Here is an 18,195-nt window from a genome sequence, read left to right on the forward strand (position 1 = left end):
CATAAAATCCCAAACAATTCCAGCCGTCCTGGTATATTTCCATAATGCGGGACACGATCTCATCACTATCAGGCCGTGATTACATTGTAACAATAGTTATTTGTCATTACAGAAAACAATGCAAAGCTTGGAAAGTTTAATCTTCCATAAAGTCCAATGAGCGTACCAGTACTTCGTACGTACTTCAGAGCAGTTATAATTAGTTATTGGCATTTAAAACGACGTGGAACGTTTTGTGGCCATTAATAGATCATAACTGAACGTAGTGATGTCGGGTGACTCTTAGTCGTACCAGGGTGTGCGGCGGCGAGGTCAAGCGGGCCCCAGTCATGGCGCGGTTGCACGATGCACTGGAACATGGTGCCGCTACCGCTCGCGTCGCTGCGGCCGGCGCCGACACACTGAGCTGAGCGCGGCGCCGCGCGCAGCCTCCGGCCCTGTGCTCCGGCCGCATCCCGCACCCCTCCACCCCCACCACCCTCCGCATCTACCACCCTCATTTAAGTATTACATGTGGATTCTTTACATTTTCCGGGAGATTTCATTATCTACGTGTAGTAAAATAGTTCGAGATGTACTACAAAACAACATCGACGGCGGACAGAGCATCGGATCTGTAACGCGGCCGGCGCTGGCGGGGTGAAGGCTCGCTGCAACCGGTCCGGGAAGTCGCTGCATCGCCCTGCCTAGCCTCACCTACGTAGTGTTGCGCCGCGCCGGACTATTCCGCAGAATGTATACCTACTAGATAGACCCTGCGATAGTATTGAGGTTGATGCAAGGAATACGGCTTTGTTGGTATTTTGCACAATCTAGATTAACATTAGTAGAGTTATATATTGTTAGTGTTAGTAATATATAGAGATAATATATTATGTAGTAATTGATTTCGTGGAGATTACCAACATAGGCGATGTATTTGTAATGTAATCAAATCAATGGCACGACCTTATTATAACTCAGAGAGCTAATTGTGGGTTTGTATTTCAATTATCACTATCTTCTCACTTTGAATTGACTCGATTGTGACATGTAACTACAACATAGGTACCTATTGCGGGAAATGACACCAGACACATAGAAGAGAACGGGAAATTGAACTAAAGACGAGATCAAATAAATTTTATCAATCCTGTAGAATATGTAATGAAATTAATGAGATTTCAGTATGTTTAGAAGATAAATTCACGAGAGCTAAACTGCGGGCAAGAGCTAGTTTTATAATAAAAGGATAAATTGCACTGGGATTATAAAATAGTAAAACATAATTGGTCCATCATAACAAGGAAAACGTTTCACAAATAAGTCGTCCTTGCGTGCAGTGCAGGAGTAGGTAGGTATATCTGTGGTCAACGACTCCCAGCGCCATGTTACGGTAAACAAACGTCTTCTCCTTGTTCTCGTGTGGCCGGGAGTGGGCCCAGCCAAGTGACTAGTCTTGGATGTTCGGACCTCTGCCATAATGGGGTTGAGGAACGGTAACGATGCCTCAACATCAAGGGTAGAGAGGAAGTGTAGAGAGATTTTTAGAAACTTATTTCGGAATTTCCTTCTTAATCTACTTATCATCAATAATTCTACACTGATCTACACATTTCCACAATAATGTTAAAAAGAAAATGGCAGGAGAGACTAGAGAACGATCAGTAGGTCCAAAACGGAGCACATGTCTTTGGATTTTAGTGGTCCCTCTCTTTGTCTCAATTGTCTTAAGTGGTATGACCTTACCAGTCTGCTCCAATTTCAAGAACCTACCTAACCTAACCTACTTTTGCAGTGTCGGTGATATTGACCGGGACGTTACCAGCCGTATTGGAGCAGGATGAGCAAAATGGAGACAAGTGACGGGTGTAACGTGTGACAAACCTCATATTCCCCTTAAATTGAAAGGAAAAATTTACAAGGCAGTTATCAGACCTGTCATGATGTATGGATGTTGATGTTGGGCGACGAAAGTGACGGAAACTTATGAAAGGAAACTTCATGCGACAGAGATTAGTTAATTAAAAAATAAATAGTTGTAGGTTTATCCATTGATACTCCTTTCCTATTAATACTATCCTTGACACACTATCCATTTCTTCTTATAAAAAGTCGACGAAAATGCGGTTAGACAAGTTCCTTTCGACGCGAAAATTAATTTCCATTGAGCTAGTAAATAAACATGTAATATTTTTTTTTCATTTTTGACACAAGCTTACAAGCAAGACAATGAAAGTATCCTGCTTCTAAAATAACAAAACAACCAAACAAAACATGTTATCTAAACATTTATTTTTAAACATTCCTGTCTCTTTTAAACACGAAGATCCAACATCAAACATTTCCTCAACAAAATGACTTCGGAATAAGATGTACTCGATGTTTTAAAAGTTATGTTACATACCGCAAGAAAGAGAAACCGATTTCGCGTTCGATCCTATCTATAACGAAGACACAACAATTGGAAGATTGATTTGGACTGAAATCTTTTTTAAGTTGCTCAGAAAGTGACTATGATATGAAGAGCTTCTGACAATGCTATTACCAGATACCTATCTATTATAATTGCCCAGCCCTCTCCGCTGGCGAGCGTGGGGATGTTTTCCGTCCGCCTTGGATAACCATATTTGCTTGTTTCGTTTCGGTACACGTGTCCCAGTGCCCAGTCCCATATCCTCTGATTAGCAATTCAAAAGGTGAAATTTAAACTTGATTACAGACAGAACGACAACAGGTATGAAACTAAATAAAAGCTTAAAAAATTATATTATTTCAGACTTGTGTCCCGAGTCTACTAAATATTATATTGTTTACCTACCAGCTTCAAGCCAGCGGGCTCTTGAGACACAAGGAAGCTCTAATACTCAACCATTTAGGTCAGTCAGACCTAAATGGTTGTTGTTCGTCGAAATAAGGGAATTTTCAGACCGGACACTCTAGATTAGTGACGTTGAGCAGATGAGCGTGGGAGCCGGCTCGCCGGTCGGAGCGCGACCACGACAGCATTAGCTTGCTGGGCACGCGCCGGAAACCGCCGCCGATCGCCATTTGCCTACAATCGCACGCACTACCCTATCACGATCTTATATTGCGCATTCACTACAAACATGTGTCACAGTCGACAACGTCTATTATGTGCCAGTACGTATAAAGTGTACATCTTGCCGAGATAAATCATTATATTTCTATAATAAATAAGACACAAACTCTTGATATACTCGTACAAAAATTAAAAAAAAACATATAAACGTACAAATGAGTTCCCATAATGAGCTCAAACAAGAAAGAAATCTTTACTGACTGACGTTAAAGGTTAACATATTGTAAACAAAATAAAGGTGTGAATTAAGTAGCTCTTAATATCTATACAAACTGTATTGAAATTTTTGTATTTCAAAAACTTAAGTGTATGAAGTCATACAGATACGGTGCCCTTATTTTACTCCGCTACCATTATGATATGCCCCGCATTGCTTCAGGCCTAAACTTGACGTGTGTAGTACACATACATCTATTTCTTTCTTTTCAGAGTGCGGTCCAGATTTTACGAGATGGCATCTGATGACTACCTACCGCGTGGATCTAGTGGCAAGTAATCGCCCACACACTTGAACTGTCAACCAGTGTGAAGGTTTCCTCACGATGTTTTCATGAAGTGGTGGTCTATGAAAAGATATTACTTCTTACACTGTGACTGTGTTACTGTGTATATGAGTCAGATTAGTATAATCACTAATGGTTCAATCCTGGGACCTTTCGATCACAGGCGAACGGTCTTAACCACTTGACCACCAGCGCTTCAGTGTGTGGTATTGTAAGTTGTAGTTGCTGAAACTACGACACGTCAAATCCTTAAAAGTATTCTCTGGTTGAAACACGATTCATTAGTTGAGTAACGCATGAAAATAAAAACTATGACTAGACTAGTACTACTACTCCCATAGAACTAAGAAGAAAACGAGGAAAGGGGACCTTGGGTAGGAAGCGACCGGGAAAACGCTCGGATGAAAGAGGTAGGAACATCGGCAAATAATGATTGAAGTAAAGTAAAACGGTATTTATCACCGACCGGAATGTGTTTACGTGGTGTGCGGACAGACGCGCACCAGCCACTCGCAGCCCAGCTGTAACTACTATATAATAAATAAATATTAGGATATATCACACAGATTGAGCTAGCACCAAAGTAAGTTCGAGACTTGTGTTATGGTTATGGGATACTAACTCAACGGTACTATATTTTTATAACAAATACATATTTAGATAAACATCCAAAACCCGGGCCAATCAGAAGATCTATTTCCATCATGACCCGACCGGGCATCGAACACGGTACCTCTCGGTTCAGAGGCAAGCACTTTACCACCAAGCCACCGAGGTCGTCAATCGTCAAAACCTACCATACAACATAATATATTATTTGATTGTTCTTGCACTCTTTATTTTATTATAATATTAGTTTATCTAGGTCAGATTCAATCAAGTCACATGATCAAAAATAGCCATTGATTTCTAAACCATTGAATATTGTATAATATCCTGTGAAGCGAAGATAGCAAGATGGGGCAACGCAAGAATAGACCGCTTCGCCCCTGCCACTGCCACGCTAATAACTCGGTGGATCGCAGTTGCCAGTTGCTCCACTGTTACAGCGTGAGCGTGATAGACGCTTGGATCAAAACTGAACCGTAAACCAACGATGCCGTTGTCAAAACATCATGTTTTGAAAATAAATTTGTAACTAAAACATTGCCGTACGAAGTTAAATTGCGACCCAGTCCAAGATTGCTTTGGACATCAAGCACAGCTACTGCACGCAATGTTATGACAGCTACATACTATCGCCAAACAGCTGCCGACGCGAATGCGTGAACATTGCGTAGTTAGTACCTACTAGTGATTTTATATTTACCGCAATGAAAAACCAGCAATGTATACCGAATCCGCCAAAGTTTGGCCTGTTCGATGGCAGTGTGGAGCCGGCATTATGTTTAGCCATAACGTAGGTATGAGGCAATGCAGGGCGGGGTGCAACTTGTGGGGTGGGTCGGAACTTAGCGACCGCGCCCCGGGCCGCTGCCGCCGCCAGCGACGTCACTATACATGACATGACGCATGCTGACTGTGATGTCACAATTAGTAAATAATTCTATAATTCTATTTATCACCCTATGTGCAACTTATTAAAAATATATATCTAGGCAGGTAGACACCTAGGTACCAAATTCAATAATTCACTTTTCACTTTTTATGATCGTAACATAGTACATATACTTATACCTCAACAGTGAAGCGACATTTCACCCTCGACGTAACTATTCACCATCCGGATAGCTAGTTAGTCCTCGTCTACAAAGTTCGCTTTACTTAGTGTATAAGCTACTATTGTGACAACTTAAGTTTTCGAAAACAGTATAAAAAATCCTGTTTGTTTTTATAGTTCCGTACCTCAAAAGGTAAGAACGGAACTCTTATAGGTAGGATCACTTTATTGTCTGTCTGTCCGTAAATTAAATTTTCTGAAATAGTAACAACTGAAAACCTTGTAGCTTGTAAAGCATATTCTTAGACCAAAGTTTTGAAATATTCGAGATGGAATATTACAATACACACGCTCCTCGCGCCAGGTCATCATTGTTTATGTTGGCTTATTGGAGTGCGTTTTTATGTTTACCACGACCTTGTATTCGATCCAAAACTGCAATTCCGCTGGCTGTTTGATCTAACTGCGAAGTACTCTGATCAGATAGGTAGTAAATAGATTAAACGATTTCATTTCATAGTGATGATGAGAAATTTTCTCTAGCAGCGACTCAGACGAAAGTTCATTCCATCGTAACAAGATACATACCTATATGCCGCCAAACTTGAATAAATCACAAACTGTTCATGAAAATGTATTTGGGATAGGACGGGACTGTGACCGGACGGCGGCGGCGGCGCCGGCTAAATATAGCTGCGGCTGATTCACAGCACGGCCGCCACCAGCTAACGCTCACGTTCATTCAGATTGAGCTGGTGATAAATGATCTTGTGAACGCCACCTTCGGAACCATACTAAAGTGTATAATATTTATAATTAAAAAAAGAAACCTGTAGATGTTCAACTGATGTAGTAGAAAGATATGCATGCGCGCGCAGATATTTGTATGTATTTATGTGTGCAGATAAGTGCAAGAGAAACGAAGTTGTTAGGTAGAATTCGTACCTATGTTGCAAATGTTACTATCTATGTTAGACCTTAACGCAGAGAGATCGGAGAATCTAAGACGATTCTTCAACACGTGTGTAAAGCAGTATGTTGACCGTACAATACACTAACATAGTCGTAAAATAAATAGGTACCAAACAATAATCTGGTTTAAAACTAACATCTGTAAGGCGTCTCAGCTTCGTTAGCGAATCGACATTGTCGGCAATTAGAGCTCACATGTACCAGTTATTAACAAGAAGACTGAAAATGATCCTTGCATTGAATTATTATTAGGCTATTAGGTACGAGAGTAGGTATTCATGCATGCCTAATACAAGGCAAGGCAACGTCCACGGACAAAGCACCGGCTAATTGCCCTAGACAGATATCGATGCTTTTTACTCGTAGATCGTGTACCATTACCACGCCATTGAATGTCACTCTTCCTCGGCTGACTTTACGAACTAGTTGAGTATGTTTTAAACAATTCTAATAAAGAACGATCGACGAGTAAATAGGTACAGCAGCGCTGAAATAAATAGGTAGTAAGTAGGCATATTTTCTACATACAAAGGTAGTTAAAAAACGTAGTACAAGTACCTCCTTCTCTTATAGTCATACCGGTGGGTATTTCGGGATAAAAAGTACACTATGTGTTATTCCAGGCTAAACTCTATCCGTGTACCAAAGATTATAATAATTCGTAAAGTAGATAGGTATTGAGTGAAAGAGTAACAAACATTAATACACACATATATCCTCACAAACTTTCGCAGTTATAATACACTAGATATTGCTCGGGGCTTCGCTCCCGTGGAAATTTTGAGATAAAATATAGCCTATAGCAATCTTGGATAATATAACTTTCTAATGGTGAAAGAATTTTTGAAATAGTTTCGGTAGTTTCGGAGGTTATCCGCTCAAACATACAAACTCACAAATGATAGATAGGTATTAGTAGGATTGACAGGATTCACGGCTGCAAGTTAGAAAGGTAAGGTACCAAAAAATTAACACAATAATAAAAAATAAATTATTATAATATTAGTGGGATTGCCAGAATGAAGCTGCACTACATTTTAGGTAGTTATCACTCAAATTTTGCTAAATAGCTACAATAACTATTTCAGATTTCAGTACCTATACCAAATAATGATCTAAGGACAAAACCATTATTTTATTATCAATTAGTTTTTCACTTTTGAAATTTCTTAAAAATCTAATATCCATTATGACACCTGACAATTTGAATTTTGAAATAATTTCATATTGAAATCTGGTAATAATCCTATATTATTGAATTTGTGTGTCCGCTCTAACTTATATGTCAATACCTCGGGATCTAAGCAGTATATTGTGATGACACCTATGCAAGATTAAGTTAGCTGAGTGAGCCGCGTCAAATTCCAGTCAGTAGGTTTTTATATTTCGCGCGATCAAAGTCATAGTCCACTTACAGTTATATGTTATGGTCAAAACCCCAAGAGTGGGCTAGGTGCCGCTGATCTATAGGCATCTCCTCCTCCTAACAGTTGTATTCTATGTAGAATACGGCTGAGAGTTGTGTTAATTAAGTGGAATGAAATACACTCCATGACTCTCTTGACAATATTAATGCAGAGGTTTGCCATTGCCTTCTCCAATTACTTACTAGGTGATAAATTATCAACTAGAGCGCAGGTTTCCTCACAATGTATGCCTTCGTCTGAAGCAGTGTCTAAATATGAGTCAGTTTTGTAGCTTTAGTATAGAAACTCATGTGGCATGAGTAGGATTCAAACCTGGGACTTTTCCTGGGATGATCACAACTGACACTGACGAATCACCAATGGTCTTAACCAATGGACTACCATCACTTTAATAAACCTATATCTAACTATACATAAAAGCCAGAAATTCTAATTCATTCTATAATTATTGCACCAAATTGATGATGAGTTCCTATTTGGCAAGTTATTTTTTTTATTTATATTGTTTTAGTACTAAATACTAATTTTCAAAAACAATATAGCCAAAAAAGATGAAATTTGGCAGGAAAGTAAACTAAAATTAGGTCACATCCACTAAGAAAGGAGTTTTGGAAATTCATATTCACATTGTAATAAAGAGTGCAACAGATACATCGGCATCCAATTATTACACACAATCTCGTCTTACACACAAATTCAATTTCTAAGGGGGTAAAATAAGTAGGTAACTGTAAGTTTGTATAAAACTTCGTCACTTATAATATTGTATAAGTACATGTGGAGATAAGCTGGAAGTCATAATGAAGATTATCGGATTATTTATTAAATTTTAGACATGACGCTGGTGAGTGAAACTCTTCTAAGCTGGTGAAAGTAAATGGAACTCACTAGTGAAGGCAGCCAGTTTCCTTGTGGAGCCGAGCCTCTTCATCGGCGTGCGGGGCTCCAAGTCGCGGTCATCTAGCGAAGGGGCCGCGGTGCCCGGGGCCGCCGGCGGCTCCGCCGACGTCGGCGTCGTTGCGCCCGACCCCGACATAACTACAACACTGCACGGTTTTCTACACTACACATTACTCAGGACCGACACTAAGTTTTCACGAGTTCATCAGCGCGGCTAACTCACAGAGGATCCTCGTTGTTGCAGATTCAAATATAGCATCTTCGATGCGATCAAAATTATAAAAATAACGAAGTATTTCGAAAGCTCGGTTACGCGGGTTGGTTTTGACAAAGAACTAAACTAACAGTTTATTATTTTTTGAATAAGTAGTGAGAGTTAACTTCAGAAAATAGTTATTAAAATCCAATAACGGGCCAAAGCAGCCTAACGGTGGCGCCGCGACAAATAACAAGAAGAACAAAAAGCCAACATCAAACCAACAGACCGACCACCGTTCATTAATTTACTTTGCTAACGCCAAACTGCCACTGCCAGCAGTGCCAGCTAAACCAACCAAAGCACGCACCGCACACACAACAACCAACCAAATGAAACAAACATTGAATGAATTGAATGAATGAAAATGAAACTGACAGTTTTAGATGATGGACCTACTATTTCTACTACTAGACAATTGGCGATTCATATTCATATTATTTGCCATTTCTTTTTCGAGTTATCGACAGTCGGTGATTATGAAAGGCAGCTGGTTGACTATGTATGTACCTGGGGTTGAAAAGCTCATCCAGGCTTAAAAAACATATTAATAATACGTTACGTAATGTAGATAAAAACATATATTTTGATAAAATACTTACCTATTCTTAGTATTTATTTTTTTAACAAAAATAAGTGTTTCATGTTTTTATGGTATTTATAAATATTTTTGCATATATATTAAAATCATGAATGTCAAAAAAATATAGTAAGAGTTTATATTATTGCTAAAGCAAGATCAGGTAAGCCGGCATGAAGTAATAACCTGCTAAATCATATGATTCTTATTAGTATGTGTTATCTCTCTCATTCACATGAATATTGCAAGGTTAAAGACAAAGATAGACATATTTTATGAGGCTATAGGCAAGTCATGATGATGCAAAAGATCATTTTTATCCATCTTGGATGTTTATCTATATCTATTTGATATAAAAATATAATATCGTTGAGTTAGTTTACTATAACACAAGTCTCGAACTTCCTATGGGGGCTAGCTCTATCTGTGTGATTTGTCCTAATATATTTATTTATTTTTATCTTATTGTTTTGAGTGATAATGTTATAAAATATAACATAAGTATATATAGCTTTTATGAAAGATCTTTCAATAAGATTGTAAATCCCTTTTTTCTATTAATCCGAATTAGGGGTTTTAACTTGTAGAAGCTTTCTTGAAGGCTCCTACAAAAAATACCAACCTATATTTATAATTCGAAATAATTAATGTAGTTAAATTTTAAACTTTACCGCCACAAAAATATCTTTTGTGGCTAACAATAGTTGGCAGTAATACGTATACAATATTATTTACCGCCACAAAAATAACATTTGACTATAATCTCAAAGCAATAACTATTGTCTCAACTATCTGTGGGCACACGCCAACTACACCTAACCTACTCTGCGCGACAGCACCAGAACAAAGTGAAGTCAAGACAGACAATGCCCACGGAACAAGATTTGATTTGAATCCCACATCCCACTCTTGTCCAATAAATGAAACGGTTCATTCATTTCATTCCTTCGCTAACTGAACCTGAACTGACAACTGAATATTTTCATCCTACCAAAGACAAACTGAGCCATGTGGCGCTAGTGTAGTTACTTTTAATAGGTTCGAATAGGTATTGCCACTAGGAACCTCTTGAACTTAATAATGGCATGGCCCTGTGACTCATAAAAAAGGTAAAAGTATACTTTAATCTAATGCCGGGTCCGCATTGTCAATTTGCCAAACTATGGCAGATTCGGTATACATTTCTGGTTTTTCAATACGGTAAATAAAAACACTCATTCTAACTACGCAATGTTCACGCATTCGCGTCGGCATGTGTCGGAGTTCGGCGACGACAGTGTGGAGCTAGCTAAAGTAGTACCTATGTTTGGTCTCGTTGCTCTCGTTCTGTCAATGCAAAATATTATAAGGTGCGCTAGTGATAAAACATATTTTAGATATCAGGAGAAGATAAAAAAAACTCACGAAAGAAACGTGAGGGGATGCGAGGCGGGGTACCACTCAATATATTTTTTGTAGTGTAGTGTTCACCAAATCTGTCCGCTATCTAGAGGTCTTGGGTTAGATTTCCAGCACGGGCAAATATTTGTACCTGTGATCACAAAATGCCTGCCTGCGGTTCTGAGTGTGTTGTGTAAGGTGTACACCGGACTCGCGATACAGTGCTTAGTGTCGGCGCCTGAGTATTATCAGTTTTTTTTATTCGGCCACTTGCCCCACGCAACCCTCTCTGGGAGTGCTATTGTTGCATAACCGGTTGTGACGGATTTTATGCCTTAGTCATCTCGTATGATATCTATGGTAGGATATGGAGTGTGAAAATGAAATGAAAGTGAAAATTCTTTTAAGGCGGGGTCAACACGACACCAAGTAAAAATGCCGCATGAACGAAGGCTTTCCAAATATTGCGTATATTTCTAAACTCATTCGTAAACAAGGAATTATTATAACAATGTCATACTTTATTATTCATTAAGATTATAATTCGTTCTATGTACACTAACTTACGACATAAACTAATATAGTAGGTACTTACGTACCTAAATCAAATTATAGATCAATACGTGATGTTTGAAGGAGTTACAAAGAAAAATAATAACACAGAGTTCGAAACCAAACTTCACCAACTTCCATGCGGCCATGACAGGTTGTTACTTAAACCACGAATGTTGTACCTAACAAATTTAAAATGATAGAAGCAGGTATATATAAAATTGATTTGATGAATGCAATTTAATTTGTACATATAATTTTTTACACTCGCAACTTTAGTACGACGTAACATCCCGAAATGCCCGGTATCGCGTCGTATCTCGTTGCCTCACTCCGACGAAAAATGACAGTGTTCTACTTAATCATGGCATCATAGGTACTGCAGATAGATTGATTTTACTGGATATCACTGTTTACGTAAACCCACTATATAAAACAACATCAGTCAGTTCTTAAATCATATTATCTTCAGCTTATGGCGAAGACGATAGTCGAATAAGATTCAGATGTTTTATGAGACTAGTGAGAGTAAATGACTCAGTAGCGTAGACAATGGTCATGGTGCACAGAATGGTGTAGTGGCGCGGCATTTTCCTTGTCTCTGGTGTAGTGCTGGGCTGCGGCGGAGGGCTGCGGGGGCGCGGCGGGGGCGAACTCCGCGCCCAGTGTCGCGCCCTCGTACTCGTCGCCCGAGCCGTCCGACGCCTCCAGGTAGCCGAACAGCCGCGCCGCGCCGGCCGCCCGCTGTTCGCGACGCCGCGCCGCACCGCTAACCGCGCCCGCATTCCCTTCGACACCGCCGCCTCCCGCCACCGCCGTTACCGCCACCGTGCTGCCGGCGCCAGCGCCCACACCGGGCCCTGCTGCGCTCGTAAATGCAATGCTGGTAGTGCGACCCACGCTCGATGGCACCTTAAGGTTACGGCTCTCAATGTGGCTGCAATTAAAGGTGAATCATGTACAATCATTGTTGTTGTGATTGAGAAAAGAAGAGAAGAAAAAGGGAACACCATCTAACGAAAAGTAAATGAAAGTACGGGTCTTGTTACCTATGAGTGTAAGGGGCGCGGTTTTCATAGAAGCCCGTGGTGAAGGTGGGCGTCGTGATGTGCTCTGGCACGACGCCGTATGATAATTATTTCACGTCATTTGATATTTATCTTTTTTATTATTTCGCTCTCATGTGAAATGTACTTATGTGGATTGCAACAAAGAACATTGGAATACAAACTGTGCGTCCCGCAGATGGTGCTGAAGCTGCAGCTGGTCGTCGGCGAGGTAGGGGCACTTGGCGCAAGCTTTCTTGTTGTGCACCTTGTGCACATGCGTAGCGAGCCTCTCCGCGCGCGCCGCCTTGTACTCGCACAGTGCGCACGCGAACGGCTTCAAGTGCGTGTTGAGGTGCCGCTTCAGACACCAGTTGTCCACGCCCGACCACGAGCAGTAGCAGCACGCATAGCGACGCTCGCCCTAAACCACAACATCGACTTCGACTAGCTTTAAATCATACCCCTACAACATTTTTTATCAAAATTTGATTTAGTATTGCTGTATGATAGAAAACTAGATAATCCAAAACCATAATAAGTTGTTCATTTATTTATTACTAGCGGCCCGTCCCGGCTTCGTTTGGTTAAAAACATAATAAATTATTATACACCTAAACTTTCCTCAGGAATGACACTATCTATTGGTGAAAACCGCATAAAACACGTGCAATAGTTTTAGAGTCTATCGCGAACAGACAGACGCGGCAGCGGACTTTGTTTTATAATATGTAAGGATTAGGATTTACAATTAGTTAAAAGAAATATTGTTCGGAGTTTCTCTGGTTATCCATACCTTGCGTCTGACACCAGCGGCGGTGCCCGGCGCAGCCGCGGGTGGCACCAGGCCGGCTCCGGAGGCCTTGTGCGGCGCGGACACCGGCTCCGACGTCTCAGCCTTGCCGAGCGGCGCGCGCTCCATCTTGACAGGCGGCGCGGGGGCGGGCGCGGGTGGCGGGGCGGGCGCCGGCCGGTACTCCAGCGGAGCGACGCTCGCCACCGCGGCTACCACCGGCGCCGGGGGCGGAGGTTCGCCCGCCGGTTTGCTGTAGTAGTGCAGCGGGGGCGCGGGCGCCGCCGTGGCCGGTTGGGGCTTGGGCGGCGCGCGCCGAATGCGGTTCAAGTCGTATGGCTGGTCGCGGTGCATGCGCAGGAAATGCTTCTTGACGTGATCGGCGCGGTTAAACTGCTTCTGGCAGAGATAGCAGTGAAAGGGCTTTTCGTCGCGGTGGATGTTCTCGTGACGAGTGAACAGGTCGCGGCGATCGGTGGCGTACGGACACGAGCCGCACGCGTAACGTTTGCCCGCCTCACCCGCGCCGCCCGCCACCGCTGTGTTGGCGCTCACTACAGCACTCGCAGCCTCCGCTTGGGTTTGCACACTCTCGGTGTTGCCGCCGTTGCTGTTGCGTCTTTCGTTTCGAGCAGCATCCACCTACAAACAAGGATTGATAAATATTTAAAATACCATTAATTTTTTTTTATGCTTTAATGAGTTGTTTGGTGGATAGATTAAGGTTAAGAGGTTGGGGTACCTTGTTCTTAAGGCGCTGCAGATATCGCGTGAGGTCGTCGAGCGCGGGGTTGTCGCGCAGCAGATGGTCGGCGGCGGCGGGGTCAGAGTGGTGGTCGCGCGCCAGGTGCTGCCGCACGCCGCGCGCCCAGCCCGATGCGAACCCGCAACCCGGTACCGGACATTGAAATGCACGCGCCTGCAGTCATCCACAATGTTTATCTGACCATAAATATCTATCTGTAAAATGAATCAATCAATAAAGAAATGCATGAATAATAAATCAAGTGTGATATCACTATGATAGGTTCTGCGTGTGAATGAGTTCACATAGTAATGTTAAAATAGATCAAGCAACTGTGCTTCTTCTTCTTAGCGTGTCGACTCGGCTAAATTTGTGTGGACTAATATAATAGCAATTGTTCTATTTGTATATTGTGTACGATAACTGACAGCCGTGGCAGCATCACTATTTCAGCTAGTTTTAGAGAGTTTCTAAGTGGTTGTGATACGATCGAAGTACCTGCGAGTGCGTGCCTAGCCAGTGCTCTGCGAGGCGCGCCAGGAAGCCCACGCACTCACAGTCGGCGCACTTGAACAGGCGCTGCGCGGGGTTGTAGGCCGCGATGCGCGAGTGCGCCCACGCCAGCGGCTCCTCCGCCGCCGTCCACCGGTCCTCCGCCGTCGGGTCGATGCGCGGCGTGAAGTTAGCCTGTAATTGTTCATTCTAAATGTGTATATTTTTTTTTACCCTTCCATAAGGAGGAGTTATAGGTACGTCTATGTATATGTATGTATGTCTATTCGTAGCATAGTAGCAGCCAAACGGCTGAACTGATTTGGATAGTATATTTTTATTTAGACGAGAATTTAATAGAGAGTGTTCTTAGCTATGACTAGAAAGTGTGTCCAAGCGTTTATTGGTTTGGGAACAGTCAGCCCTTTTCTAGCATACCTATAGTCTTTTTAAATTCCTGAGTGACAGGACATAGTTGACCGGTGATCGTTGTCTGATGAAGATTCTACCTGAAGAATGCCGGGCGGCGGGAAGCCGTTCTGCATGAGCGCGGCGAGTCCCCAGGCAGTGATGTGCTCCTCGGGGCGCAGGTCGTCGTCCAAGTCGCGCTCGGCCGCCGGGAACTCCACGCCGACCACGCCCACGCTCGCCTCCTCGCCGTATAGCTTCTTGGTGATCTCCTTGAACATGTCCTCGCAGTCCATCGTCAGCGACGCTACGCTGCCCACGCCCGCGCCGCCCTCCATTGCGCTCGCGCACGACTTCACAGCGCTCTGAACAAATACACTCTTCAAACAGGTAGGTAATACTAATTTTAATTGGATTTTAAGTAAATGTTTTCCTTATTCGTTACTGACTATAAAAATAATGGCCTTAAGATTAAGCAGATGTATGTCTGAGTAAAGAAGAAGTTAGGCAAAAGACGACAAGGCTTTGATTCTGAACGGTGTACGAATACTGCATTAAGTTTAGTTTCTCCTGCCTGATGGAGTAGTAAATACTAGGATAGTGGTACATACGGTACAATCAAAAGGAAACTTTCAATCTAGGTACCTAATCTTTGTGTTTATCAAAAACTAAATGAGGGGGCGATTATTTAAGTATAGGAGTAGTAAAGTCTCCTAAGATGGTATAATGTCAAAACTGTGCGACATATCGATATAATAAGCGAACAACAAGTCAACGATCGATTATAGTCATGATTAAAGAAGATGAACTAGTATGAGATCGACAGCGACGTAATGAGCGCAGTCGGGGTGGTGGCGGGTGCGTGTCCCCCCGCCATAGGGGGTGCTGGTCGCGCTGGGCACGTACCTAGCGGTGGCGGTGCGGCTGGCGGCCGGCGGCGGCGCGGGGGCGCGCGGTCGATACTCGGCACGAGCGCGGCGCGAGCGTCCACATCAGCGTCGCGCGGCGCGCCGTCCGCGACTGAGCCACCCGCCGCCCGCTCGCCACCCCGCCGCCCGCCCATCGATCGCCCGCCCCCGACCATTCATGCCGTATTGACCGAGTACGTACTGAGCCACGCAGCGAGGCCTCTTTGTCCGCTTCGTACGACGCCGCCTTTGTCTTCCCGCGGCATCCGATAGACAACTTAAACATCATATTACTCGGAATACTTTAAGGGTACTACTTAATCCTACAAATTTACGTTTGAAAGAAAACATATTAAATTGTCCTATATATTTATAATTAGGTATATTGAGAATGCAAGTACCAGTGTGCAACGTTCGGTCTATTTATCGATTGACATGTCTAACATTGTCCATTCGCAGGTTTCCTCATGATATTTTCTTCACTTATTTTATTTAATCGGTTCGCAAACTGGTTGTTACAAGTACCAACTCAATAAACATTACAAAATGTAATAGTTTGAACAACCTATTAGGAGCGAACACAACGCGCGTGCACAAACATACCTACAGATATACCTACCAGATTAATCTGACGTAAAGCCTCAACTGTATAAAATGTTAAGTCAGATTAATCACTTAATATTCAAGTCTAGGGAATTATACTTAAAACATTAATTCGTTTATAATAATTTATCTTTTCTAAACGTTTTCTTACGTAACTCATGTTATAAAACCATTAACAAAAAAAGTGTCAATTTTTACTATCGAGAAAACAGCTAAAGAATTTACGAGTGTGCACACTCGCGTATCTTATTTTCCTTGTTTTTGTATAAAATGTAATAAATTCAAATTCAAATCACGTATTCAGAAACTAGCTGATACCCGCGACTTCGTTCGCGTGGCCGAACATTTTTTGGTAAGGATTCAAAATTTATTTATTTTAGCCGTACCATCATGGGTCTACATCAGGTGTTCCAGATCTTGGATTTTTATATCTCAACAGAAAATGCTCATCAGGCTTTCTGTAATAGCTATATAACAAAAAAGTTTCATTCAAATCCGTCCAGTAGTTCCGAAGATTAGCGTGTACAAACAGACATACATTACAGACATACAGACAAACAGACAGTTTTTGTTTCAAATTTTTTCTCTGTTACTATGACTTTATCGCATAATTTTGTTTTTATGTAAATATATTCAATGTACAGGATTTTTTTAACTGTTTTATTATATGTATTGATGATTAGACTTTTACAGGCACTTTTTCACATAAAATTTTATATTATATAGTAATTTTTTTAAGGACAAATCACACAGATTGAGCTAACCCCTAAGTAAATTCGACACTTGTGTTATGGGATACTAACTCAACGATACTATATTTTATGACAAATACATATAGATAAACATCCAACTGGGCTAATCAGAAAAATATCATTTTCCATCATGACCCGACCGGGGATCGAACCCGGGACCTCTAGGTTCAGAGGCGGGCACTTTACCACCGCGTTACCGAGGTCGTCAATTTCTCAAAAGCTACAAACTACTGGCATTTAGGAACGACAACTGCTGAGAATGCCGAAAGATACTAATTTGAACAGTGTTGGTCCCTATCATACCAGAAGGGCTTACCATTATTGTTTCTTAAATATTTTTTCTAAATTCAAATTCAAAATTCTTTATTCAATATAGGATGATATACATCACTTATTAACGTCAAAAAAATTACTTAAGTCTACTTCAGACTTCCAAAGCGCAGGTGAAGAAGAAGCGGCGCAACAAACTTTACCGCAGCCTTTTCTCCAAGTGAAATGCTAATCTGCACTAACCCCTCAGTCTCTGGCAGTACCCGATCACCAATGGCGTAGGGTAGGGCTAGGGTGCGGTGGTGTCGTGGCGGCACTCTCGTAGCGCGGCGTAGCTACCCTCGCGTACAGGTTGCAGACCACACTTGCTATGCTGCCCTGTATTATTATGCCCTATGTTACAAGCATAATGGCCTATTTCCTAAGGGCCTATGGGCTATGGCCAATTTATGCCCATTAAATGTGGTACAGCAAGACAAGCAAAGAAAATTAAAAAATATTAGTACTCTAATCATGAAAGAAATTATAAAATGAATTGCCAAAGACATTCTTAACTAATAGCAATGCTTGCAGAATAGCGATTAAATCAACTACGTACATATTTTTTCATGACCACATAGGTACATATATTTTTAAACATGTATTTTATTGAACGAAGTTGCAACGACCTTACAGTCGCCATGGTCGCGGCGAGACTAGAGTATTTGCGTGAAGTTGTGGTGGTGGATGCAGTTTCTCAACAATTATACTATTTGCATTAGTTTTTATAAAGCCACGTAAGGGTCGGTGCACACCAGCGTAAACAGTATCAGACTATTTATCTGGAATTGTTGAATCCGAAAAAGCAGATGACTTTACATCCATAT

At 41.8% G+C, this 18,195-nt stretch overlaps 2 protein-coding genes across 4 annotated transcripts in view; both read right to left on the reverse strand.

Annotated features, from left to right (window-relative positions):
• LOC128674103 (SLIT-ROBO Rho GTPase-activating protein 1-like) overlaps nt 1–9,129 on the reverse strand; it is a 25,043-nt gene extending 15,914 nt beyond the window's left edge. Inside the window, exon 1 of one of the 2 annotated variants that reach the window (XM_053752440.2) lies at nt 8,533–9,129. In XM_053752440.2, coding sequence (XP_053608415.1) covers nt 8,533–8,680 — 148 coding nt within the window. In that variant the 5' untranslated portion in view covers nt 8,681–9,129. Of the gene's footprint in view, nt 1–292; nt 453–8,532 lie in introns of those variants that run through there. The other variant, XM_053752441.2, reaches the window with a different exon arrangement.
• A 2,074-nt stretch (nt 9,130–11,203) lies between these two features.
• chn (charlatan) lies at nt 11,204–17,678 on the reverse strand. 2 transcript variants are annotated; one of them, XM_053752749.2, is made up of 8 exons: nt 17,573–17,678; nt 15,703–15,981; nt 14,898–15,161; nt 14,395–14,583; nt 13,894–14,070; nt 13,155–13,793; nt 12,544–12,782; nt 11,204–12,249 (listed from the first exon to the last, which is right to left on the reverse strand). In XM_053752749.2, exons 3-8 carry the CDS (start codon nt 15,132–15,134, stop codon nt 11,850–11,852), a joined length of 1,881 nt encoding a protein of 626 aa, XP_053608724.1. In that variant the 5' UTR covers nt 15,135–15,161; nt 15,703–15,981; nt 17,573–17,678; the 3' UTR covers nt 11,204–11,849. The 2 variants fall into 2 exon arrangements, with proteins under 2 accessions (XP_053608724.1, XP_053608723.1); XM_053752748.2 differs by lacking the exon at nt 17,573–17,678 and having other exon boundaries at nt 15,703–16,421.
• Between the last annotated feature and the right edge of the window lie 517 nt (nt 17,679–18,195).

The sequence above is a fragment of the Plodia interpunctella genome, chromosome 12, assembly GCF_027563975.2.
Source record: "Plodia interpunctella isolate USDA-ARS_2022_Savannah chromosome 12, ilPloInte3.2, whole genome shotgun sequence".
Taxonomy (NCBI): domain Eukaryota; kingdom Metazoa; phylum Arthropoda; class Insecta; order Lepidoptera; family Pyralidae; genus Plodia; species Plodia interpunctella.